Source organism: Scaptodrosophila lebanonensis, unplaced genomic scaffold (assembly GCF_003285725.1).
Source record: "Scaptodrosophila lebanonensis strain 11010-0011.00,11010-0021.00 unplaced genomic scaffold, SlebRS2 tig00000024-arrow-pilon, whole genome shotgun sequence".
Classification (NCBI taxonomy): Eukaryota; Metazoa; Arthropoda; class Insecta; order Diptera; family Drosophilidae; genus Scaptodrosophila; species Scaptodrosophila lebanonensis.
In genome coordinates this window covers 21,753,027-21,779,158 of record NW_022060538.1, presented here as the reverse complement: position 1 = coordinate 21,779,158, position 26,132 = coordinate 21,753,027, and the positions used below count along the sequence as shown (strand labels likewise).

At 41.3% G+C, this 26,132-nt stretch overlaps 2 protein-coding genes across 17 annotated transcripts; both read right to left on the bottom strand.

Annotated features, from left to right (window-relative positions):
* Positions 1 to 1,077: 1,077 nt before the first annotated feature.
* LOC115621394 (zinc finger protein 800) lies at positions 1,078 to 6,044 on the bottom strand. The gene is made up of 5 exons (XM_030515036.1): positions 5,447 to 6,044; positions 5,137 to 5,283; positions 4,599 to 5,058; positions 3,922 to 4,069; positions 1,078 to 3,862 (listed from the first exon to the last, which is right to left on the bottom strand). Exons 1-5 carry the CDS (start codon positions 5,633 to 5,635, stop codon positions 1,768 to 1,770), a joined length of 3,039 nt encoding a protein of 1,012 aa, XP_030370896.1. The 5' UTR covers positions 5,636 to 6,044; the 3' UTR covers positions 1,078 to 1,767.
* Positions 6,045 to 6,209: 165 nt separating this feature from the next.
* Positions 6,210 to 26,018, bottom strand: LOC115621727 (fasciclin-1). 16 transcript variants are annotated; one of them, XM_030515453.1, is made up of 19 exons: positions 25,864 to 26,018; positions 24,122 to 24,399; positions 19,246 to 19,284; positions 16,310 to 16,439; positions 16,086 to 16,255; positions 15,774 to 16,007; positions 15,531 to 15,699; positions 15,306 to 15,466; positions 14,516 to 14,533; positions 13,582 to 13,590; positions 12,299 to 12,307; positions 11,517 to 11,668; positions 11,358 to 11,448; positions 11,075 to 11,295; positions 10,471 to 10,633; positions 10,249 to 10,396; positions 10,035 to 10,070; positions 9,719 to 9,844; positions 6,210 to 7,826 (listed from the first exon to the last, which is right to left on the bottom strand). In XM_030515453.1, exons 2-19 carry the CDS (start codon positions 24,251 to 24,253, stop codon positions 7,822 to 7,824), a joined length of 2,013 nt encoding a protein of 670 aa, XP_030371313.1. In that variant the 5' UTR covers positions 24,254 to 24,399; positions 25,864 to 26,018; the 3' UTR covers positions 6,210 to 7,821. The 16 variants fall into 16 exon arrangements, with proteins under 16 accessions (XP_030371313.1, XP_030371300.1, XP_030371308.1 ...); XM_030515440.1 differs by lacking the exon at positions 6,210 to 7,826 and having other exon boundaries at positions 8,458 to 9,844; XM_030515448.1 differs by lacking the exons at positions 6,210 to 7,826; positions 10,035 to 10,070 and having other exon boundaries at positions 8,458 to 9,844.
* Between the last annotated feature and the right edge of the window lie 114 nt (positions 26,019 to 26,132).

Below are 26,132 nucleotides of genomic sequence, written 5' to 3'. Positions count from 1 at the left end.
GCGCTATCTTTTATGTCGGCATCTAGACATTGAATAACTTTGTCATTAGTGAACCGATTGACTTGAGTAGACCAGTGTTGAAAACCTCAGTTCAAGAAATTGCACAGAACCAAATTAAATAAAAATATCTCATACTTGAAAATCGGTTGTTTATTTTCAAGGATATTCAATATTTGCATACCGACATAAAAGATGGCGCACCCTGTATTTCTGACTGTATCTTCAGAATAATTTTTCAAAATCCCAGTCAAACCAAATTCAATTTTATATTGCAGAAAAGGAATGCATTCTCTTTTATTGAAATCCAAAATTGTTGCTCTTTTGTTTTTTGTTTAAGAATGCTAATTTTTCGCATTTGATGGAAATATTTTAATTATATTTTTAAATATTTTGCGGCATATTGAAGATAGATTCCAAAGCCCATATGGGCACAAAACGACCTTTGACTAATTGCCGCCCGATTCCCCACCTTTTTGGCATCCTCATTATCTGAATATTCCTTCAAAATCATTTGCTTCTCTTTGTTTCAAATTGTAATCCTTTCTTTTAATTTGTAACATAGTATAACATAGTTGGTTAGGAAGTATTAACATAGTTTTGAGTTCCATAGCGTGGTGGATATATGAAAACTTGGGTATACCCCATAAAAGAAAAATATGCAGTAAGGCCGAAATATTGTTCGCTAAAATTGTGCAATGGGTATGTTTCAAATCGTCGAGCTGCTTTTTATTGATCATATTCTTCTATAATATCTGGTCTAGCTATATTCTTTCACTACAAACTTTCGCCATTTGCTCATTCCTTTCCGAATTCGATCGATTTATGGGGAAACAAAATTTGAAAATACCTTTAATTTTTTAAAAATATTTAGTTGTACTGCTATAAACATTCTGCCTTGAAGCTAGTATCTGAATTTTGTGCTCTTAGCCGCTTTTTATGCCGGAGAATTCAACCACTGGTCGAATACGGATACAGGCCCCATAATAAGTTCTTTATGTCGTCAATAAGCTGAAAATTGATGTAATGATATATTTTGCCTGGAAAATTCCAATTGGAATAATAAGAAAGTTGTGCATGTGTGTGTGGAGAGAATATATTTTGTATATACTACAAATGAGACAATTAACGAGCTTACTGATTTAGGGAAACATATTTGCTTGCAAGCATTCAGTGGCCTTCGCATAATGAATAATACTAGTGCATGCAGATATATGTAGACATATATACTCGTACATGCATATGTTATCTATGTATGTTTATACTAAACTATATGAATTGCATTATGTGTAACTTAGACGCTGGCCTTTTAGGTACATACTCAAAATGCACAGTTGCTGTTCATTTCTGTTTGAATTTCTTCACTTCCCGTTTCCGGTTTTAAGTAATCAACTAATATTTGCTAATAGCCGAACATTTTTGCTCTATACTTTGATGCTTTGTTTTGGTTGCGTGTTTTGTTTTTCAACTAAAACCTAAGTGCCTATACTATATATATTTTAAATATGTATATAAGCATGTATGTGTTTGTGGGTGTAGGTGCATAACTTAAAGTAACGCTTTACAACAAGGACACAATTGCGTAATAACTAAACATGTTAAGATACTCGTAGGTGGTAGGTGGAGAGATGAGAATCGGAACAAAACAAAATATAATTAACATGAAACAAAAAAGAAAAGATGCACTGAAATCTGTTTGTTTGTTTGCTCTTCTTTCTCTCTCTCCTCTCCCTCTTCCACTCCCTCTCTGCATCTCTCGAGCTTTTCTGCTCAGTTTTGCAGGGCAGCGCGCAACAGGCTGTCCAAAGTTAATTGAATGGTGCCGCTGGTTGCTTCCGCTAGCACCGAGGGCGGCTTGGGGAGCGCTGGAAATAAGGAGGTGTGTACATGGGCAGGGTTGCTGTTGCTTAGGCACTCTACGGTTGATGCAGGCATGGTTGTGGGCATAGCTTTTGGAATTACAGGTAGTGGTTGTGCTGGTGTGGGGGATGTGGTTGCTTGCGGTTCTATAGCCTGAAAGGTGCGCGGTGGCGATGGCGGAGACAGTTGCGAGACAGCGTTGTGCTTGCCATTGGGTGTCTTTTGGTCCTCCAGCTGTACGGTGGTGGTGGCCTGTTCTGGCTCCAGCTTCTGCTGAGCAATTACCGTGTTCACCTTGTTCCACAGATTGTTTATGGCAGCCGCATCCTTGCCAGCGGCAGCCGTACGCTTGGCGATCTTCTCAATAAACGACTCGGACGAACTGGAGTTCATTATGTCCAGTACAGGCTGCCGCTGACCGCACTCGCTGCGCGCCTGCGAGGTGAGACGAGGCCGTATTTGCGGACGCTCTGCGGGCAGTTCAGGCAGCGTGGCTGACACCGCACGTCCTTGTCTCACAAGCTCCAGCATTACACGACGTGTGCTGCCCTGAATTAGCGCATGTTTCGCCTCGGTTATGTAGTCCTCCCACAACTTGGGTTTATTCTCGTCCGCCGTCGCTGCGCCATTCTGGCGCCGCAGTTTGGCGCGCATAGAATCGGGTGCAGGAGGAGGCGGGGCTTGCTGCGAAGAGGCTGCATCTGCCTTGAAGCTAACGAGATCGTAGACGAAATCCTTGTTGACGGCCTTGACACGTTTTCGTATTGGACGCTTGTCGCTGCCTAAGGTTCGCGGCTGGTGTTCGCCCGAATCTGGGGAGAGTTGAGTGCGTGATTTGCGGCGCTTCTTATGTGGCGCGTGCTCCACAAGTTCCTCCTTTACCTCGACGGCTAGTTCGTCGATTGTTTCTGGAACAAGCATCGGCTCAGGCTCTGGGTCTATCGGCGTCTCGCTAATTGTTTTCACCCGTTTCAGACGCTTCTCATAGGTTTTGGGTGCCCTTCTCTCTGCTGGCGCACTGCCATTGTCTTCATTGGGCGGTGATGACGGTGCCGGATCCTCCTCCTTCCCGAGCACCACTATATCACCATCGACGTCGTCTCGTGAGTACTTACACTCATGTGTGGACACATACTGCTTAGTAAGCTGCTCACGATCGCCTTCGATTTTGTGCGTGAAGCCCAAATGATTGACAATGTCGTATCGCCTGAAAGCCCGGTAGTCGCACATGGTACATCCAAAGCGGCGTGCACGGTAGTGGAACATGGAAATGTGACGACGCAGGTTTCCCAGTGCGTTGAACTGTTTGTGGCAGATCTTGCAGCTGCAACGCAGTTGCTTCTCAATGGGCACTTGGCGTTTCTTCTTTATCTTTGGTGCCTGGGGATCGTTCGTCTTGGACTCATTGGAACCGATGGGATTGCCCGACTCCCGCTCCTGCTCGTCCTCGCTGGTGGAGCTCTCATCGCTGGCACTGTCGCTCTCGCGTAGCTGAAGCTTGTCCAGCGAAACGGTCTGCAAGCGAGCAGCAAAGGCGTCGTTCTGTTCGGCCAAATCGGCAAACATTTCATTCAAGGCATTGGTGTCGGTTTCGTCCACATCATCAGCTGCCTGATCCAGTGAATGTTTAATGCTTGCGTCGCTTGGCTCGGCTGGGGCAGCAGCATCATCTTCCACAGCATCAGTACTATCAGTTAGTTTACTTTTCAATTTCCTGACCGATGGTGCAGGTTTGGCCAATGCCTTTTGTTTTGCGCGGCAATTAAGCAGATGGGTGGACAGCGCGGCCCGACGCTCGAAGGATTTCTCACAATAAATGCAAAGAGACATGATCTTTCGCTGCTCGCTTGCCACGTCAGCGGCTTCAGGTTCGTAGCCCACGACATCGTCCGACAGCTTTAATCGTTTGAGTTCACGACTTGGACCTTTCGGTTGCACATTTCCCTGTTGCACGCGGCGCTTTAGAATAGTGTTGCGCATCATGCGAATGCGACGAGTGGGTTTTCTAAGAATACAAAGGAATGGGTAAAAGCTTATTACAGATTACAGAACGATGGGACTTACTTGTGATCCTTAGAGAGATGGCGTATCACAGCAGCTGCCTGCAAGAAAGTTAGCGAGCATGCAGGACACTGGAATACAAAGGCCGATGATGAGTGATGCTTCTGTATATGCACTTCCAGGGTTTTGTTCGTCTGAAACGTCAAATTGCCTGCGAAAAATAACAATTATGACCGTTAATACATACGCCTACTTAGTATGATAGAACGAGTTCATTAAATCTAGGGACGATAATACAAAAACAAGTGACATTTTTTACACAGAACCTTTCCAACTTGAAGATAAACTATTCAGATTTAATAGTTTCATAACATCAATTGCTCAATTAGACAATTAGCTTCAGACAACATTTGAGAATATGCAATGACTGCAGACCTAATTTTAATTAGAGGCCCCAATTCTCCGAAAGCTTTACGTGAGTCAATCACTTATTCTTCGCCTATTCGAAAAAAAAACAGTCAAATAGGGGCTGAGGTTAAAATATCGACACGATAAAAGCTAGCCACTCATTGCGAAGACGGGCCTACAACTTATATTCTTCTATATTCATACATATTTCGATTATTTGGAATGATGTTCTTGAAAGACACGATGAATGCCAATCTTCTATATTTAAAAATGTTTTGATTTCTTCGAATAAGGTCCTGGTAGGACATCCTGTCTCGATGGGGGCGGCTTACATATTTCACATATAATGTTCGTTTCGGTCTCATCACTGACGGACTGTTCCGCCGTCTCGCCAGAGTCGCTTCCGCCGCCCTGGCGCTCATACTGATTTGAGGTCAACGCCTTGCCATCAGGTCCCACGATGGTTCTATCATTGTTGAGCATGTCGTGCACCTCATTTATTTCTGTTTTTATGCTGTCCGCGTGCTCGCGCTTCACAGTCTGATACACGGCCTGACTGGAAGTGGGCACCGACTCCAGTTGGAGCACAGTGGGAGACGAAGGCACGGTGGATGGCGCCTTTTCGCGACGCAAGCGCTCAATGACGCCGCTAAGATCGCGCATGCTACCTCGGATTGGACGTGCTTCGCGTGGCACTGGGGAACAGCCTGTGCTGCGGCTCCTTAGCATATGCTCAATGTCCTGGCTAGATGGACCGTTGCCGGTCTGTATGATCATGCTTGAGTTCTGATCCTGCAAATGTTAAGCACATTAGTTTTAAGGTCTGAAGCGGACAGCCTTGCAAATTAGACGCTATTACTGTGCACTCACTGCGTATCCATTCTGGTTGACGGTGCGCGCACTCAGACAGCAGAACACACGCTTGTGGCTGATGAAATTGGCCAGACTACGAAACATGTTGCGACACACATTACACTCGTAGATAAGACTGCACTCTTGTGTGAGTAGTCGGCGCACCTGAAAAAAGAGATCGGCTTAAACATTATCCCGAAAGTAAATACACAAACACATGCAAAAGCATGCACCACTCATATTACGAAATTCGTGGTCACGTACGCCAAGCAGAGCACACCCACACACACACACACACACATACTTGTACTCCCCAATACGCACTCACCTCGTTGGTCCCGTTGTCGTAGGCTCGCCATGCTTCCTCGAAGCCCGTGTGCGCTGTACGCAGCGGCCGCTGCAACAGGCTTATGTCATTGTCGATCTCCGGGTCAACCGGGTTACCATTGCTGACAGAGCCCTCTTGTTTTACCGTGTCCGAGTTGCAACGGGCGGTGCGCTTTTTCATGGCGCTCATTTTTCACAGTACAGCACAGCTGCCTGCTGTTCCGGAATCTGAAATATTTTAATGCGCAATCGACGTGCCGTTGTTGATAGGCACGACGACGCGTCTGATACTTGCAACTTTTTTTATTGCCTCAAAGTTAATTGTTTTCTCTGATTGGAAGTTACACCTGCATCTTCCACACTTTTTTGTATTCCCCGTTTATTTCTTTCGATATGCACTTCCCTGCTCATCAGTGGCGGCCTGCCAACTGCGCCAAAGGTGTAAAGATGTGTCAGTGCGGCTGTGAGTGTATGTTATCGATATTTTGCAGGCGATAGGTTTTTTCTGCTCAGACAGGGCTGCCAGCGCTGCTTTAGTTAATTTCGCGCCAAGCTTTGAAGCAAGACTGCGCCGTTTTTCACAAACTAAATTTAAGGAAGCTTCTCGACGCCTCATAGTTTATCCAATAAATTTGATTAGGTGACAGTAAATTTGTTTTCTTTTATTTTATTTACAAACTCGTTTGTCACCAAACGGAAGTGTGTGTGAAGTGGAATCTTTATGGAAAGATTTGATTAAACCATATAAAAAAAAAGCGACGTAGTTTTTATTGTATTGAATTTTTATTATTCGCTTAAGCTTGCGGTAGTTTCTTGTTATTGCTGACATTAGTTTTCTAATACAATTTTTATTAAATTCAATAACTAATGCTAGACAAAATTAGTGATTAAAATTTGGATTCAATTGTTTTGTTTTCTGTTTGTTGTAGGAAAAAGCGTTTGTCGCAAAATAAAATGGAATATAATGCTTTGCACGGTTCTTTATCATAATAGCTTAAGCTTTGTTCTACATGTAACGCTTGTTTCAAAACTCAATTGCTAAATACACATATAGAATATACTGAGATTGAGATACATGTGTGTTTGTATTTTCATTTAGGTATCTTAATTTGCTTTGGAATTTTACATTAAATTAACTACATATACATATATATATACTTTTTATTCCGATATTTAATTAAATTTATGAAAAATATGCTTTTCCTCTTCATATCTTTTGTTGTTTGGATAAAATTAGTATCCGTGTGTGTTGTTTGTTTGCTTCGTATATTTTGGTGTAAATAGCGTGTTGCTCATAATAATCATAAATATTTCTTGTGTATATTTTGAAGCAGAAACTATTGTTCTTTGTTGGTGTTTTTTGTGGCTGCTGTTGCAATTGCTACGCGATATAAATATAATCTCATCTTTCAATATATGTATGTAGTATGTATGTATGTGTATGCATGTTTAAATGCAAATGCATTATTTATGTTAGGATTAGTTATGCTGAGGATCCATCTAGGCGGCAGAAGCACTTCGACTTGACACACTAACTCCAACGACAATCGTTTGCCATTTGCACTCACAACACGATTAGTGTTGTTGTGTTTGTTTTTGTTTACTTTAACATTTAGTTGTATTGTTATTTAAATTTGTATAAAGGTTAAGGTAATACGTTTATCTTTAGTAAGGCACTAGTTACACGTTAAGCCTTTGGGCGGGCACAGGCTGTTTAACGTGTAACTACTGACTACGACATACAATTACAAGGCGGTCGGCCTATATCCTTCGCCTCCTTCCGATCTCGGTTCACCTGTTTCTAAACCGAATCCTTAAAGCTTACGTGTACATTTTCATTTAGCGTATTCTTTACTTCTACTTTAGTTAGCTACTGCAGCACTGCACTTTCTCACACAGGGTACGAACGGGTATTTATGGAACAAAGGTGTTGGTCAACACAACAAGCTGCCATTTCACACACATGTACGAATTGCGAAAAACGAATGTGTTCGAATAAATGGGGATTGGGGGTCGAGCGAGCGAGCGAGCGAACGAACGGGCGTGGGTGGTGGTGGTTGCTCTGGATTGCTCTGCTTTTGGGTCTGCTCTAGACGCCAGGACAGCTTAGCCAACTGCAACATACAAAGCTACAATTTTGTACACGTTCGTTTGGTGTGGGTGGTTGGTAGGTAGTTGGTTGGTTGGTTGGTTTGTTGGTAGGTTGGTTGTGAGTTTGTTGTAGTTGTTCTTTGTTGCTGATAGTGTGTGTACTTGTAGGCTGATAGTTTCTGAATTTCTTTAAGATATTATTCGTATTGATATTATTATTACTGGATAGTTATACACTTAGCGCGTTGCTTGGTAGTTAGGACACACACACGCTAGTTACAATGTCTAACCTAAAACATACAGCGTAATGGGGAGAGATAAAAATAGAAAGATAAAGAAAGAGAGTTCGTAAGGTTAGCGCTTAAGTTTGCTTAGATTTGTAGTTCTAGTTTTAGTTGTTGTTGGTTTTGTTGTGTGTGTGTGTACTTGTGTGTTGCATATACAGACTACAAACTATATAGTTCTCCTCGACCTTTCGCTTCCTGTATATGTATGTATATCTATTGTTGTTGCCTTTTGCAACGGTACATAACAACTACAACATACAAAATTTAAAAATGCGACTGCTGTTGATTTGTTTTTGACATACGAGTATTTTAAAATCTTGTATAAAAACTTTTCGAACATCCGATTCAGTATGTATGTATGTTTGTAGTCGTATGCACAAGTTCTTGAGTATGTGTGTGTGTGTGTGTGTGTGTGCATAGAAAGTTTATTTACACAACATTCCACTCTCTTCTGGGGTGTGTAAGAATTGTCGCAATAGTTTAATGGCAGTTTCCAAAAGTTTTGCTCGACTTGTTTGAATCACGTTTTATCGTGTGTGTGCGTGCGTGTGAGTGTGGTGTTGGGCATGGGTGTGGCAGGGGCACATGCATAGCAGACTAACAACTAAGTGCAGAGTTGCTTGTTGGTTTACAATTTGATTTCATTATTTTATTTGTAGGCATACATTACACTCTACTCTTAAGACAGGGATGTTCGGCTGACTCTTATCTCACATTTTTAAAATAGTACATCAAATTAAAATGAAAAACTTTCAGTTTATTATAAAATGTTCACACGATTTCAAATTCAGATGTATGTGTGATGTCTGTATGTGTGTGTGTGTGTGTGTGTGTGTGTTAATGGTTATGAGAATGTGTGATGCGTGCTTATTGCTTCCAATTCTTCTCTCTTCTCTCGACATTCTACTTAAAAGTTAGGGTCTCGTTAACGTCACTTTACAACTCATAAATACATCATAAACTAAATAAAACAATGGAGAGAAATTTACACCTAAAATTAAACATTTATGTAACTCCATGGGAATAGACTTAAGACAAAGAACTTAGCGAGCAAAAATGACGAAATGAAAACTATAAATAATTCGTACATAATAGTAGATCATAATAGACATGCACATATCTGGTGTCTTCATCAAGTATATGCATGTACATACATATGTATATATGTCCAGTATATAATACATAAGGCCTTAGCGGGGGGAGTCGTGGGTTGTGCGAGCAGCCAGTTAGTAGTTCAGTGAGTTCAGGCTCTGGCTCTCGCGACACTTTAATACTTAAATGATAAATTGTTCATACAGCTGCCAATATGAAAGCCAATTCGGAGATGAGGACATCATGGGGTACGGATGCATGGGTGTGTATGTATAGGTGTGTATGTGTTTTGTTATTATTGTTGTTGCACTGAGTTCTGCTTCCTTTGTGACATAAGTATATGTATATGTATGTATGTATATAAAAGGATCATCATATCTGCTTGTATGTATGAATGCTCGCATATCAACAACATGTACACCTGTATGTATGTATGTATGTATGTATGTTAATATTGTACAGCATTATATATTCGATTAGTTTGATTTGAGTTTGAGCTCGTTTTAGAGTTCATGTTGTTGTTGTTTCTGCTATTTGTTCTGGTAGTTTTCTGTTTGATTTGCTGTTGTTGTTGTTAATTGTTGATTGACTTGAAGACTGTTTGCGGTTTCTTTTTACATAATGAATGCGTTTTGCGTCTGCTTTAGCTTTTGTTTATGTTTTTGTTTCTGTTTCGGCTTTGGGTTTGAGTTTGATTTGGAGTTGAAGTTGCAGTTAAAGTTTCTAGTTTAAGAACTTCGCTACTGTTATCATTATGAGGTTTGCCAACATGATGCAAATGCTTGATTCTGTCAGATAGCTACCTCCGCTCACGACAATGTCTTTCTCCTCCAGCAGCGGATAGTCGATGACATGAATGATGCCATTGGTGCATTCCACATCAGGTCGGTAAACATTGATCTTCTTGTAGTTCCATATGATCACATAGCCTGCAAGTAGAGCAGAAAGTTATAATATATATGGATATTTCAAGAGCATTTTCAAATCGATGTGGAAGCTATGTATGTGGCGGCTCTTTATACGAGTAAGCAGGGTGTATTGAGGTATGACATTTTTGAAATGGCCGGTTTCTTTGATAGTGTGTGGTTGTGCAAGGGGTTGAGAAATGGCAGCACTCACCAGTCCATTCGTGACTAGCATACTCATCATGTAGATCTTTTTATTTTGGTTGATCATACAAATGTTTGTTAGAACACACAAAGCAAGAATTCAATTCAATTAAAGAAAATAGTTATATACTAGTTAGTAACCAACGCATACAAATTGCACCAATAGTTTCAAGCAAACATTGAAAGCATTTCGCCAAGGTCTGTGGCAATCAAGCTCTACTTACGTCCAGCTTCCTCCTCCACCTTAATTTTGAGTGAATCGCGGAATGTGGGCAGCAGCACAGTATCGCTGACAAGCGACATTTGTGCTAGGTCCTTGATGGTGAACACACGATCCGCAATTACCAGATGACGTTCCAATATGGCCTTTGACTGAAAGCAATTGATTGTAAATTGTTTGTTGTACATAAGATTTCTACGACATTCAGATTCACTTTGCTACTTACATGATAGGCGAAATCGCGCATGAAGAGCTTCTTATGCGCCGATGGATAGTCCAGTTCGGTCTTCTGCCAGCCCTTGTCGCGTGGCACAAAGAACGTATAACGGCGCTGCGTATTATTTAGTTGATCGTTGAAGTTCGAAAAATGACCCATTTTATACGTATCGCTATAAAGTAGAAAGGAACAGCCAATCAATAACTTAAGCTTCTATGGCAGTTAAATGATAAGCTGCACCAATTGCAGACAATAAGAAACCCATAAATAGGGATAAGGCAAAGCTACCTAAATATCTATATACCTATATAAAGACTTTCTGTCATACACCCTTCGGGAAAGAGTTTAATGAATTGACGACTTGGTAAACGCCAGAATTTATTTAAATTAAATATTGATCAGCACGATGATGACTCTGATAGAAATAGGTTACGTTAGTTCCAGAAATTATTGAAATTTTCCTGAAACTCTTCGGGGAATACATAACTTATAATCCGAGTACTATAAGGAATCATCTTTAATCTCACTGTTAATTGACTTTTTGTATTTTTTTTTTAATCATTAAATCGAATCCGAATGTTTATCGGGATCAATTATTTGCTGTCGTAGTTACCTCATCATGGGATCACTTTCTAGCTTGCCCAGCACCGTTGTGTGTGGAACGCCGAGCACTCTATCGATGATGTGCACGAATCCGTTGGTTTGTGCTACATCGGCCTGGACCACGGTGGCATTGACACCGCCGCCTTCCACGGTAATGACCGCATCAGAGCCTTCGCCTCTGACGTTGAAGTACAGGAAGGTACGATTGTTGACTGTGGGGACTTGAGCAATCTGTGATAGAAGTGGAAGGACCATAAGAACTTGAATGATTGAGTAAAAGTTAGGAACCTCACCATATTGGCGTTCTTCTGTCTAATTTTCTCGACATTCAAACGTTCCTTGATGATGTGCATGTTCAGGATCTCACTCATCTTCTTGCGATCTCTGCAAAAAAAAGTTCGGATAGAAATGTAATTTTTTTTATCCTGACGCTTTTTACAGCATCAACTCACCTAACGATATTGTTGATGGACGATGCATTCCAGGCGTCATTGCTGGGCGCCAGAATGGTCACCTCGGCCAAATTGTTGATGTCATCGAGTACGGCGCCGCCATTATCCATTATCACTTCATAGAACTTGCGCAAAGCGCCATTCTCGTTGTCCTTCAAAGAAGAATCGAACTATTAGCCTAGACTTCTTGATTCTGTTAGGCGTGCAGAGATAACAAAATTAGCGAAACGAAGGACTAAGAAATAACAATTCAGCTGTTGAAGTTTTTAATGGGGTAGGGAGGGCGCGCAAGCTATGTTCTGAATAGTAGAGTATTACTGTGTTGGTTGCTTGTATTTTTTGTGTGTGTGTGGAAGTATTTGCATAACATCTAAGACAGAAGATCGTTTTAAACTGTACACAACATTTACAAAATGGAGGTTAAAAAGAATATAAATATTGGAGCCAATTCGGGTTTGTATTGCCGATCAAATGGAGCTGCTTATTGGGTAAAAAGTATGCTGGTGGTGGTGATGGAATCCTATTGATGAATGCTTGTGATTGACATGGGCCTCTCAGCTTGCCAATGATGTTCTACATAATGTGCCAAGTTTCTAGAGAACATGAAATTAAAACTTGATAAATGCAATGGCTTGCTGGGAGGGTTTTGATAAACAAATGTGGGCGTAGCGTGGCGTGATGGACAAAAGAGCATAACGGTTGCACTGATCGCTATTGTGACTGACTGATGTGTCGTGTATGTGTGTTTGTGGATGTGGTTGGTGGTGTTTTTAATTACTTACGTTCAGAAACTAAATCGGTACACGGTGTACACAACGGGTGGAGAAGAAGTACAATATGTAGAAGTTGTAGAACAAGAAAATATCGCACACAAAAAGTCGGTTTTATTTGAAGATAATTAAATGTGAAACCAAGTTTTCGTGTTTAGTTCAAGTTTTTATATTTTTCATGTTTAATTTTTTTATTTTCGGGATCCGCGCAGTGCAAGTTCCGCCACAGGATAGAAAAATGTTTGAAATGAATCACAATGTTAAAGATTTTTAAAATCGTTTATCATTTATAAAAGGCGGTAAGAATTTTTTTTTTTTTACAAGGCCAAGTTTTCAAAAAGTTTTTTAATTTTTTTGCGTGCAATTAAAATGAATAAGAAGTATTATTTTTTAATTTAAATAACAAATTAATAAAAAGGGGTTTTCAACCGAAAATATTATCCTCGGTACCACCGAAGTTTATACCTATATCTTTATGGAATTAGCAGAATCTGAAATATTTGTTTTTTAAATCTCTGTATGGAAATACTATGCTATATAATCAACAATCCAAACCGGAATCACTTCTAAGCTTCAATTTAAATAACAAAGTTTTCAAAACAACTACACTTCAGAAGAGATTGTTGCGAACTAATGCAAGAGCTGTAGACAGTTTCCCATTTCTAAGATTATCATCTATCGTGACAATTGAAAATTAATGCCTAATATCTGCAAAAGTAAATTCTGCCAACAAGATAGTCAAATATGTAAAAACACTTAGCTTAATTACTAACAAAGACGTGACTGTACTTTTTACGACTTACTAGGCAAATAATCCGAGATACAAAGATAGCAATAAGAAGTGAGGGATTCTCTGGTTTCTCTTGTTTTTGAATTTGATAGCGTTCTTTTCTTTAGCATTACAGGGTAAAAAATAAGTAATTTACTCTTTACTAAAGTTGAAAAGGCCCGATAAAAGCGACAACAAACTCAATTTTCCCATGCACAAATATATTGTTAGAAATGGTACCAAATCTGCAGGTATGAGGGAACATTATAGTTTGAGATCGTTTTGTGCGAAGGGTGGGTTTCTGCTCGCAAATCAGAAATTCTTAAACATAAGGTCGTGAACAGAATAGTACTAAAGAATTTAGTTTTGCTAACAACATGCAGATAAACGTTAGGTGACAACTAAAATGTTTGGGTGAGCCGCATGCTTTTCAAATACAGGTATGTGGTAAGTATGGGAACGAAAGTCAAATAAATACGTAAATTACAAAGTGTACAAAATGTAATTAGTTCCAAAATTTGTTTACCTTGAACGACTGTTTATTTATGTATACATATAATAATGCCGAATTGGTAGTCAATTGGGTTCGAATTGCAATACAATTTTCGAGCGATGTGGAATTTAGAAGATTGCATATTTTTTCAGCATGTACAAAAAATAAAAGAAAGGGCAATAGTCAGTAAAATGAAAATGGCAACTGGCTAGCAAAAACAATTTACAAATGGTTTCGCAAATTTAGAAAAACGAACGGAAAGTTAAATGCGCGCAGTAATGAGCCGAGCATGGGGGCGGCGACGATTTGAGTTTCGAATGCACAACAATGTATAAAATGTCGATGTGGGAATGAAGTACTTGTATTTCTCTAGCGATAGATGCTGAGTTGCAGATGCGAATGCGATCGGGTGATCGGGCGATAGGTGGCGCCAGCAAGCAATCGAACGAACGAACGAGCGAGCGAACGGGAAGCTTAAGCCAATTGGGATATGCGTCTGATAGGTTTCTTGCTTTCTTTCCAATACAATCAATAGGTGGCAATGAGATAGTTTTGGCAATGAAGTTTTTGAACTACTCTGACGATGGATGGTTCGGTTGAAAAGTGGCGCTTGCTTGTTTAAAGTTTTTAAAGCCAATCATTTTTTGTTTGTTTTGAATTTCAATGCCGAATTAAAGCGCAGTGCGTTAAACCGTCTATGGAGGTGTCTGCTTGAGCTGCAGCTTTATAGAAAGATAGGTTCCATCCTCAACATGTTCCAAATTGAATTTCGAAAATGTACAACAATCTGACGGTAGGGTTTATTTTTTTTCTGCTTCAAAGCTACAGCTCAAGTCGAATGATGTGAAAGTTTTTGGTTTTCGAAATTTTGGAACAGAGTTGTTTCATAGATAAAAATACATTAAATACATTGCGTTTTTTTTTTTTTTTTTTTTTTTTTTGGTTGGTTAAATTTGGCAATACTTACATTACACCCAAAATTTTTTTAAAATAAAATTTATATTTTAAAAATTATTTTAAAATAAAATTTTGCTTATGATTTTACATGGAACCGAACGAACAGTTTTCCAACAAAATTTCTACGCAGCTGCGTGAAAAACTTTGTGGAAACTTCTGGTAATCGCTGGTAAGTGCTGGTAATTCAGTTCTAGGTAAAATCAGACTTTGGGCATTTGTATCTGGAAGTGTTTGATAACTTTTTTACTTTTCACTCTAGAGACTGAGCGCAGTACATGGCATGTAGTCGTAATAGTAATAGTATACTCATGTAATGGGATAGTGTTTTGGATGGGGAGGGCGTGCAGCTTTAATCTTTGGTTTAAGCTTTGCACATAGAGGAACGCTCGATAACAGTTTACACCCAACGATTTCCACTTCAGAGGCAGCTCGACTAAATGCAAAGACAACAGCAACGGGCGCCCGCAACTGCACGTTGAGGCGGGTCGGGTGGGTGGTTGGGTGTGTTTGAATGTGTATGTGTTCATATGTATAGCCTTTAAAGTTTAAACTGATAAGCATTTGCTAGGGCAGCTAACAAGCAGCATTATTGGTCTGGCTGCCCAGCTAAGTGCGTGGCAAGCCAATCAAAATGCCAAGTCTTATCAAATTGCAGCCAACGGGCTAGGCGGCAATCCGTATCTGTGTTTGCTTTTACGTATATCTTTGTATGTGTCTCTGTGTGTGTGTAGGTGTGTGTGTCTGTGTGTGCGTGTTTCGCCTCCAAGTCTATAAAATGGTAAATTATACAGCCCACATACCTGTAGGAATTGTGTGACTGTCGTATCGATGATCATTAGCGGACGATGGATCAAGTGGACGACGCCATTCCGAACTGGAATATTGGCCTTCACAATCTCCGCCAGCACCACACCCTGGGGATGCTTGGCATCGCCTATGATGGTGTTCGATTTGACATACACTGCAAAAGCAAAGGGGCAGGCATTAACGTCTGGTTCAATCAAAATGACTAGTGGAGTAGTTACTCTTGCCATCCTTCTGCTTGAAAAAGCTGACTGTGACCTTGAGCAGATCCTCGAAGGCCGCGGAAGTCTTGGGTTCGTCGTGCTGTGAGGCGGCAGTGAAGATGACAGTGTTCGGTATGACATGTCCATCGATAACCTTGGCATCGACTAGACTGCTACGTGTCGATAGCTGCAAAGCGGGGCGATCATTGTTAACAGTTCACGGTGGAACGGATGGATAGAGAGGGGGAGGGCAGCACTCACCTTGAAGCCCTCATCTACTGGAAGCAAAAAGGTGTGGGTGCCGGGCGCCGAATAGATGGTCTCCTTCTTCATGAGCGCCACCTGCGAGCGATATGTGCGCACACGGTTGTCGCCGATGTTGAGCAGATCGGCCTGCTGAAGGAATTGATAGGCATCCGGGTTGGTGATGGCATCAGGCTTGGCAGTAGGTAGTGTGGTGAGTGGCTCCAGTACCTCGTCAATGATGTGCATGACCTGAATGGGGGGAAAGGTAATCATTCCTTAACTTACAGCTATCTGGTAAAGAGCTTACGCGATCTGATTGCCACTTACCTGTCGCTTGCCCTCGCGATTAGTCAGCTCCACAGTCAATGAGGGTATAATGCGAGCGTTGTTCACATAGACATCACCATTGCGGTTCTTGGTTATGTAAAGCGGTGGATTACCATCCATGTCAGATGACACCGTCTTAGGCAGTTGGTCTTTGCTGAGCGCCACGGTGACTGATCGAAGATCAAAGTTAATGTGAGTTCGATCTCACTCGCAGGACTACTTACTTATGTGATAGAGAACGTGTGTGGAGCCGCGATGCCGCTGGAAGGCTTCATTGGTGGGCACAAAAATGGTGCAGGAGCGCAAAGATAACGTCGAGTTAGCGACGGGATTCTGCTCCAGCAGGCTATAGAACTGTAACGGAAGTCGAAAGGCAGAGAGCAAAAGTGGCAGATGAGTGGACGTTCTACACTTTTGTTGCACAGTGTTATTTGCATGCAATTCTCTAACGCTCTCTCTCCTTTTTTTTTTTTTTGCTGCGAGTATCTGTGTGTGGTGTGGGGGGGGCGGTAGGTTGTGTGGCTGTCGTCGTGCCCATATTATCGAACCAAACAAGGGGCGCCTGGTAGCTGCGATTTTGGCAAACTATGACGGGCGGGTTGGCCAAAGGCGCTTGGCAATTTCCATGGCAACGTCAAACAACTAATAAAATTATATACGGCATGTCAAACAGAACCACAGCTAGGGCCGCCCGTGCAGCGAAAGGTTTATTGAACCAATTACGTAAGTGAACAGCGAACGATGGGTGTCTGAGAGACGGGGCTGCGGAACGACGAGGGTTGTTGGCCCATACACCCTGTGTTCCCATTTGTAAGTGGGTTGTGCGTCTCATTATCGAACGCTTTGCGACAGGACGTGCCACAACAGTCCATGGGCACATGTGGCAGAAATGCATGCATTGCCAGTCAGGCTACGAGGACTACCCTCAATAGCAGCCGCTGACCCTAACAGTCGTCCAGCTACCAGCTACCACCTGCCTGCCTGGCAACTGGCCCACACCAGCTATGCCGGCAACTGCACACTCTCCTGAGCGACAATGGCGACACATGCAACCGCATACTTTGCGGCTTCCAATAACATAACTGACCAACTTCCGCTACGCCCCGCTGCACTTTCTCAACGGCAAACATCATGGGCTGACACAAACGTGTGCTTGTGTCAGTGTGTGTGTGTGTGTGTTCGTGTCGAGGACAACACCTTTTTCTACTCTCCATTAAAACGTTCGTTCCTCGCCTGCAACGCAATGAGTCATGCCACTTTGCCTCTGGAATGTTTGTGCTTTGTTAGCCACCTTTCGCCATTTTTTTCCTCGTTTTTTCTGTCTTTTTTTTCTGGTCTGGGTCTGTATCGACAAACGTTTTTTGGTAATTGGAGACGTCAGTTGTCGTTTTCGTCCTCGACTTGGTCGTTATCGGTCCTTCGGTTTCAGTTTCGCTTTCTAAATGTTTTCGCTTATCTCGGGTGGCCAACGATTTTAAAGTGCAGAGCATTCGACAGCAGTTGCGACGTGGTGGACGGTTGTGGACAGATGGCGAAGGGTCGATGACGGTGCTAATCCCCCACACTAATAGACTGGGTTACACCGCAACAACTTTATCACTAGAATTGACGGAAAAGGTAGCAACAATGGGCTTGGTTTTGAAGTGGTGGACAACCCCTAGAGCGGCAATAACATACATTATGGTCCGATTCAATTCAAATGTTCTGTAGAGTGGGGGTAAAGCCATTGAAAGAGCAGGTTGTGCGATGATGACGACAGAGCAGATAGCTACATTTCCGTAACTCTGTAGAAAAGTAAAAATATGTTCCCTCGAACCATACAAAATTCCATAGATAGATCCATTAAAATAAGGTAGGTATTATAGTCGAAACCTGTATGACCGTGTTGACTTCGACATCCCAAGGCTTAATGCTACGAATAGCAATTTTCAGATACTTAACACATTAGACGATTATGTTATCAATAAAGGAATGCCAAAGGAAATATTTGCAGATTACAGCAGCTCATTTGTTTCCGAATCAATCGTAGATATATAGTATATTTTATTGTGTGAGAACAGGCCTTACAAGTAAGTCCAATCTGCAGCAGAGTTGTCGAAACATTATATAACAATGGGGTTCTGAAGTTTGAAAGCTATGTATGTATATCAGTAGTTGCCATTCAAACTATGTTTGTAATACAAACTTTGCATACAATTTAAATATTGGAAAGTGTAATTGGGTATGGAAAAATTGGTCTTCCATATAAAGGGACATCATTATGTGAGCAATTCGTTGAAAAGTGCTTCGTTAACAATTTCCCTAATTGCGTGGTCCATCAAAGGATGTCTGGCAGCTCCCACGAGTGCCATCAAGGGCTGTTTCAAATATCTGTTTTCGCACACACGCTGGCTGTCATATGCAAAAGGAAAGTGAGTCCGTTATCCCTTGAAATTGGACGGAGGACTAAGGGTGCCAATAGACTGAAAGGACTCTGGGGGTAGACAATCGAATTGGCTATTGAATATTTTTGACAATAACTGCCAAGGGTATCAGACAGTCGACTTATCTGGCAATTGTCGGGCAATTTTAGTGAAGGCTCATTTACTATGCAAACATGCGCAGGACTTGCACAACCGCTGGAAAGCACCCAGGAGGACATGAAAAGGACAATGACAACCAAACGAACAACCCCTAAAACAAAATGGTTTTGAAATGCAACTTGATTTTCATGAAATGCCAATGACCGAACCAACTTGCAGTCCCACAACGAGACGCAAGGCTAGACGCATAGGGCGACCCATTCCCATTCCCACTCCCATCGTCCTAGTCAAGGGCAAGTGGTCATGAGTCAGCCAACAGCCAAACAGACGACGGTGCAAACAAATTCGGCTAATGCATCGCCCAGCCAGTTGAGGGCTCTTGGCCATGTTGTGGATGCACGTTGCAACAACCCTACTCTTTGAACCCCATAAGACCGGCTGGCCGGCTGGCTGGCACACCCACTGGCAACTGGTGAATTGCCGGCAGACAAGCAAACCCTCGAGAAATAAATTATTATTAACCAAATTGAGGCAAAAACAAATAGCATGTAACGGCTTTTAGGCAGCTTGCTCTAATTATGGCCCTCTTCGTATTTCTGTAGCTGTTGCTGTTGTGGTTTCTTTTTTTTTCGGCTTACCCTAACTGGCATAATGCGCCTGAAAGTTTTGGCAGTGCTCTGAAAGAGAGAGAAAGAAAAGGAGAACCGCTAACAGTTCAAAATTTCAACACGTTTTTGTTTTTGGTTTTTGATTTTGTTTGTTTTTTTTTTTCATGAAATTGTGTGTTGATCAGATGGGGGGGTTTTAGCCAAATCTTTTGTCCTAGTCCAAAACAAACTACAGCGCATGGAAAAATATAGTGTGGGAGTGGGGGTGGGTGTGGGTGTGTGTTTGGTTGTGTGTGGGCAACTCTGTGGCAGTCTCTAAGTGGGGCGTGGCACTTGAGGAAATTCAATTCAATAGCTAATGGAGCCATTAAAATTAATTAGTGGACCGGCTTGCCTTACTCAGGGGATTCGGTTGTGCGAGTACTGCCCAAGCAGCTTCCTGGACTCTAAAAACGAGTCGCAGCGGGTCGCAGAGGTTCGTTTCTGGCCGGGGCGTGGCGGGGCGGGGTGGTCAGCAAGACTCTACGAGTATAGCATGTGTGTTTATGTGTGTTGTATAAATAAATTAAATTGGTACAAATTATGCATATGCATGTACATATGTACACGCTAGCACTAGTATATAAATGCATGTGTATACATATACATATATATATATATATATATAGATTGTAAAGTTTGGGCATAATTGCAGCAACCGACACAGCCCCCGCTTGAGGAAAATTTCTTTTAATTGCTGTTGAAACGCCATCAGCCGGGAGGGGAGAATGGAAGGGGGACTATTGTTTGGTTTTGAAGACACAGAGCAGCATCGGCAGCTGTGGCATCTCGATTTCGCGCCAACAGACCAGCAACATCTAATTTCTAATGCGTCTTTGCTTCTGTTTGCGTTCGGGTTCTATTAGGGTCGAGGCACGTTCCATAAGTTGTTGTTCTTAACGCATTTTATTGATGCTTTATTTGTTCTGGAACCACAATGAATCATAGAAAAGCAGCAGCTATTTTTCTAAGCCTGTCGATATTTAATGTGCGAAGTCTAGTATTACGATGATAGGGTCTTTGGGTAGACTACTCGTTGCCGCCTTGAGCTAAATAATAGGGGCTTGCAGAATGAATGAAGGTGAAGATGGCGTAAAAGCTAGACTCTCAAAAGGACAATTGTTGCTCCATTAAAGCTAGCCAACAATCGTTTTTGAGCGACCTTCACGAGATTCGTTCTGAAGCGAAAGACGTATGCGATTAAGTTATCAGAACCACGCAGATGCTATAGCTTTTAATGTTGCTCCAAATTAAATTCATTAACCCATATATGTTGAGATAAAATACGTATAAATTGTACAAAATATAAAAGCCATTAGAGTTGTTACGGAACAGATATGTTGAAATCGCTAAAGTCTTAACTGGATTGCTTCTGTGTTGGTTCAATTATCTAATGATTGCGCCTCGTACATACTCGTATATACTTGTATGTCCTCGATGTATGTACATACTATACATATATGTATATGAAAATTTATTACACTTCATAGAAACTTTGATGTACACACATATATCGTACAAGTTGCTACACATCACGCGCCATAGCTTCGCCTTCGCTTCGCACTGTATTCTTTAATTAAATTTAATTGAATTCGATGCTGCCGCTGATGATCCGACACATACTCGTACATATGCCTGCCTAGACCGCTTACGCAGTCGTCAATGCCAAGCCACCTCCGGCCCCAAAACCACTCCCACACGTTGCACTTGCAAGCTGCAGTCAAAGGTTAAAATTGAAATTAATAAAAAGCAGCACAAAACACGATGACAACGAAGACGGTGATGATGATGATCACGATGATGAGATGCAAAGAAAGGCGGTAAAGTAAAGTGACCGCCGGGCAGTCAAAGTCAATCGCATGCACGACAGGAAGTTGGGGGTCAGCCGCAGCCGCACAGGGGGTTAACAATGCCGCTGCATTACCGAGAACTGCCCGCACGTACATGCGAGTAGCTTCAGCGCCGATTCGCGGCAGGGTATTTAAAGAAGGGCTCTCATAACTGTCACAAACACAGACAGACACACGCACGCACAACCAGTCGGTCACTCCCACCACATATGGATGGATGGATGGATGGAGAGAAGTACTGAAGGAGTTTCGGTTGACAGAAATTTCATTTGGATCATTCCAAATGCTTTTCAGAGAAATTGCGGCATCATAATTGTGAGGGTAAACATTCATGTAAACGGGGACTTAGATCCACTCATGAGAAATGCCTTCGAAAGTACACGCATATTCGAAATAATCCGCTCTGTAACAAGATCCTATCCATTTGATATTCGAGTATGAAAAGTTGTACAAAGTCAAGTCCAGTCGAGAAAGTCAATTTATTGACTAACTCTGAATCTGTTTCTGTTTGTACATTAAATCAGAGCCCTTAATTAGTAATTACAAGAATTTCAAAATACAAGTAAAATTATACTCGATTGTTGAAAGATGTAGGGAAGTGTTTGCTGCGTATTAGAAAAGACGTTACTTATTCCGTTAAGTAAGGCTCTCGAATACTTAAGGGCTGTAGTTTATTTTCTATGCCTTTCAAAAAGTTGCAACTACTCTTTGCTGCAGAAAACAAAAAACACTCTGGACTCGATAGAAAGGCAGTTGCCACAAGAAAACAATACAACTTCACAAAAGATGGGAAATCCCTCAGTTTTCATTCAATTTGTTCCACCTTTCGTTTTCTTAATACAAGAAAGCAAATCCTCCGTAATTCTCAGTTCTAAGATTACATCAGAAACACTTAGTTTTTACTAAACTGTGCATGATAGGACTGGACAACTATTTGCCGATTATTATGGCACTTTTGTTTTACCATAAAGCAGTTCTCCTTTTTTTGACTTTAATAGAAAAGGAAAGCTTATACACAAGATTTCGCAACTAATAAAATGTTCTGTTTATGATTATTCGAGACGTGACGTAATAGCTAATACTCTCGGTATTATACGATGCTGTTAAATGATTTGTTTTTAAACAAAAAAACATATAAATCTATTCCAGTGCTACTCTTTATAAATGCTTAAAATTTTTGAATGCCTTTGATGCCTAAAAATACAAAATTATTTGTGTGGTCTCTATATGATCTGTATTAATTTCTAAGGCCAAAAACGGTGGTGACTTGTTAAGTACATAATTTAACTACAAATTAAGGGATTGCTAGTGAACGAAGATAATAGAAATTATTCTAAACATAATCTTCTTAGGTTGAATTATCGGATTGTATCGGATTAAGATAATCATTCCTCATTTGTGTTTCACCCTGTAATATACTCAAAGAAATACAATTTCTCGACATTCGTTTCAAGGGTGGATGCAGTTTTTCGTTCGAAAGCGATTAATTCGACCGTGTATCTATTGTTGTCTAAGTCTCCTATTTTCTGATCTTTCAGTGATTTTGCAGATGTAATTAATATAGCAGCAGCAGTACGTATAAGATTGGACTGTTAAGGGAAGTTCAGCTATGAAAATAAGTGCATAAGTATAGCCAAGAACAACACGCTCTGTTTACCCCCAAAGAAAATCTTTGCCAATCTGCGCTATGTGGTGTGCAAAAGGCGGACGGGTGTGGGTGTGGGTGAGCGGGTGGGGGCATGGGCATGGGCATGGGCTTGCCAGACCCAAGACACTATGACAGCGACAATTACAACTAAGACGGCGGCAGGCTGCCGACTCTCGGTGGTTGCTTGTTGGCGGCTTACACTCGCACGCTTTCTTTTCAATTGTGAAATTTTCCTGCACATTTCTGGTCTTCTGTTTTTGTTTTTTGCTCGGGTAACGACACCGACAACTATTTTTGGGCATTAAATGCTTAACAGAGTAGAACGAACGCCAAGGAAGCAAGGCGGCAATTGTTAAAGTTGCTGTTGTTGTTGCTGTTGATGTTGTTTTTGCTGTTGCTATTGCTGTTTCTGCCTACCTTTGTTGGCTTCTGACTTTTTACACTTTTATGTGTTTTCCACATGGGTCGCTGCAAAGTCGTTGTGTAAATATCTATGTATATGTTTGTGTGTTTGTTGTTGTGTGAAGGTGTAAAAGGCAAACTAAACTACATACATACATACATATGTATGTATGTCTGTACATAAATGAATAGAAAAAACTGTTATGCTCAGTCGACGGCAACGATGGCAGCCGGCAAACATACATGCATCATACATACATACATATAAACTTAAATGCATGTGGCTGTGTGTGTGTGTGTGTCTGAAAGAATGTATGTTTGTACTTTGCCTTTTGTTTAATTTATGTATTTTTACATAATATGTTCACCACCAGCAATGGCCATGCATACTAAATGAGTCAAGCTGAGCTCTGAGCCAGTGACCGATGCTGGACTTTGAACGTGGAAAGTCATCCGATTTTTGACCTGGCAATTAGGCTTGTAACTCCCGCGGCTTGCACTTTGAGTTGCATCGATTTTTCCCAACATTAACAACAAGTGAAAATGCTAAAGGTCAAGGTTGTCAACGGCAGTAGCGGCAAACGAGAGCAAGGAGGAAGCTGTCCCTGCTACCTGTGTGGGTGTCTCTTTTGCACGCAACCTCGCCATCTCCCTTTCTCTTTCACACATGCTCTCTTTCGCGCTCTCACAAGGTTTTTTCCTTTCAAGGGCAATGCAGGAAGGCAGCCACTGAGCCTAAGCCAAAAATTCTACATACTTACATATATACTATATTTTTTTAATGTGTCTATTTGTCTGTATGGTTGTCTGAAGGTGTGGGTGTGTGTGTATGTCAACACGACTAAATACATAAATAGGTAAAAATACGAACATGAGCCAAGAGCTACATACAATATTTACAAACATATTGCTAGTCTTTTTTATATAAATACATACATATGTATGTATGTATGTGTGTTTGACTCACCTGTGAAAGTTCCGTATCATCGCGCAATTTGTCCGCCAATTCTGCGCCAGCTGCAGTCGATGCCCAACAACAGCAGCAGAGCAGTAGCAGCGCTGCTGATGCACTGAGGCGGCGGCGGTGATGTTCAATCATTTTTACAATAACAACAAACGCGCGCACTTGTCTTGCGGACGTCGGCGAAGGCGGCGTCTTTGGGGGTGGCAGTATAAGTTAATGTGTGCGTGCGCGGTCTATCTATGTATGTGTCGTCTAACCGTACACTTGGCTACGATAAAGATCTGCAAATTAAACACAATCATTCATACATATGTATGTACATACATATATATTATGCATGCGGCGATGGCAGAAACACCAAGCTCAGCGCCCACACTTATATAAGCGACGCACTCACACGCACACACATACACCCATACATACATACAAAGTCTGAATGCGCTGAGAGTCTGGCTATATAAACAATGAGAAAATGCAAAATAAATAAATAAATATATTTTTGGGGGCTCATAAATAAGCGCATAAAAAGAAACATTAAGAGCAACAGAGGCGGCAGCGTCATTAATAAGAAGCAGCAGCAGCAGTGCTACGCCAGTGTTGCCAATTTGGCTATATCCGCATGAAATCTGGATATTTTCAAATGACGATTGCGCGAAATATTTTAAAACAGCGGTTGGTGGCATTACTAAAAAACCGTGTACTTTTATTTGTACTGTTCTGTTCTTGGCGTAATTGCATCCAAGAATACTTATGTGTATTAATGTTATCTCAGATCAAACAGCGCTGTTGGTCTGCAGTACTATTTTGCAATTATGCCATTTATAGTATGTAGATTTTGGTAATATTTGGAATAGAATAACTAGAATAACTTATAAAAGGAAGCATGACAGAGACAGACATTTAAATTATTTGTCTTTTTTGAATATCATTCTTGTTTACAAGTTATTGATTCATATTTATTTTCATATCGTACTACAGGAAAAGGTTTACAGCATTATAATTGTTTAGCTATTTCTAGTTTGTTTTAATTGCTGATCTAGCTTTTTCTGCCACTCAAGAATTGGCAACACTGGTAACAGCAGCGACAGCTTCCTGCCGTAAATTTTGTTTGGCTGCTGCCGCTGCAACAGCAGCACTTTGGGGCTTTGAAGGTTGTTTTTGCACAGCAAAGCCAAAACACACGCACACAGCGAAATACCGTTATGTCACATGAGAAAGCATTGCCATTGCCCAAGAATCAAGCACACCACTAAAACACAACACCACAACAACTGCTGCAGTAGCAAGAGCAATAAGCTCGGCTTATCGTATATTATTTTTGTTTTGTTCACTTGCAGCGTTCTTTCATTATTATGCACACATTCCGATTCCATATATTCATAGCTTGCTGCCGTTGCCGCCGATTCTCGCCATTTTGCACGTTAGCAGCGTTTGAGCTTTTCAGCCAGCGGTGTACAGCCATAGACATTCAACGATGTTAGCTTGTTGGTCGGTTTTTGCTCGTTTGCTCATTTAATTATTAATTCTTGGAAAATTCAAGCAAAGAGCACCAACAGAAAACGCCAACAATTATGCAATGCACCTGGGCTACGCCGCTGCTGGCGCCACCGCCAATAATGTAACGGTCAGCATCAACACTTTTATTTATTGGCTTAAAAATGGCCTAATTTTTGTTTTTGTCCGCTGGAGTTGGAGCACGGTGGCGGTAATCAATAACGACAAATTACTCTGCTTCGTTTTCTTACACCACTCTTCGCTTCTTTTGAACGCAGCGCAGCAGCACGCAGAAAAAAATCTATACTAAGCGCAGCACACGGTTTGCTACACAATCAGCCAGAGTCACAGCCACATAAACATGACAACACGCACAGACATCAGCCAGCACAAACGTACGGTACGATTTAACTTTTCCAACTGAAGCAAGCTGACAAGAACAGGTTTTGAGCGCGACCAGTGTAAGAAATTTATCGATAGGGCTGAAGCATCGATTGGTCGAATGCGATGTATCGTCGAT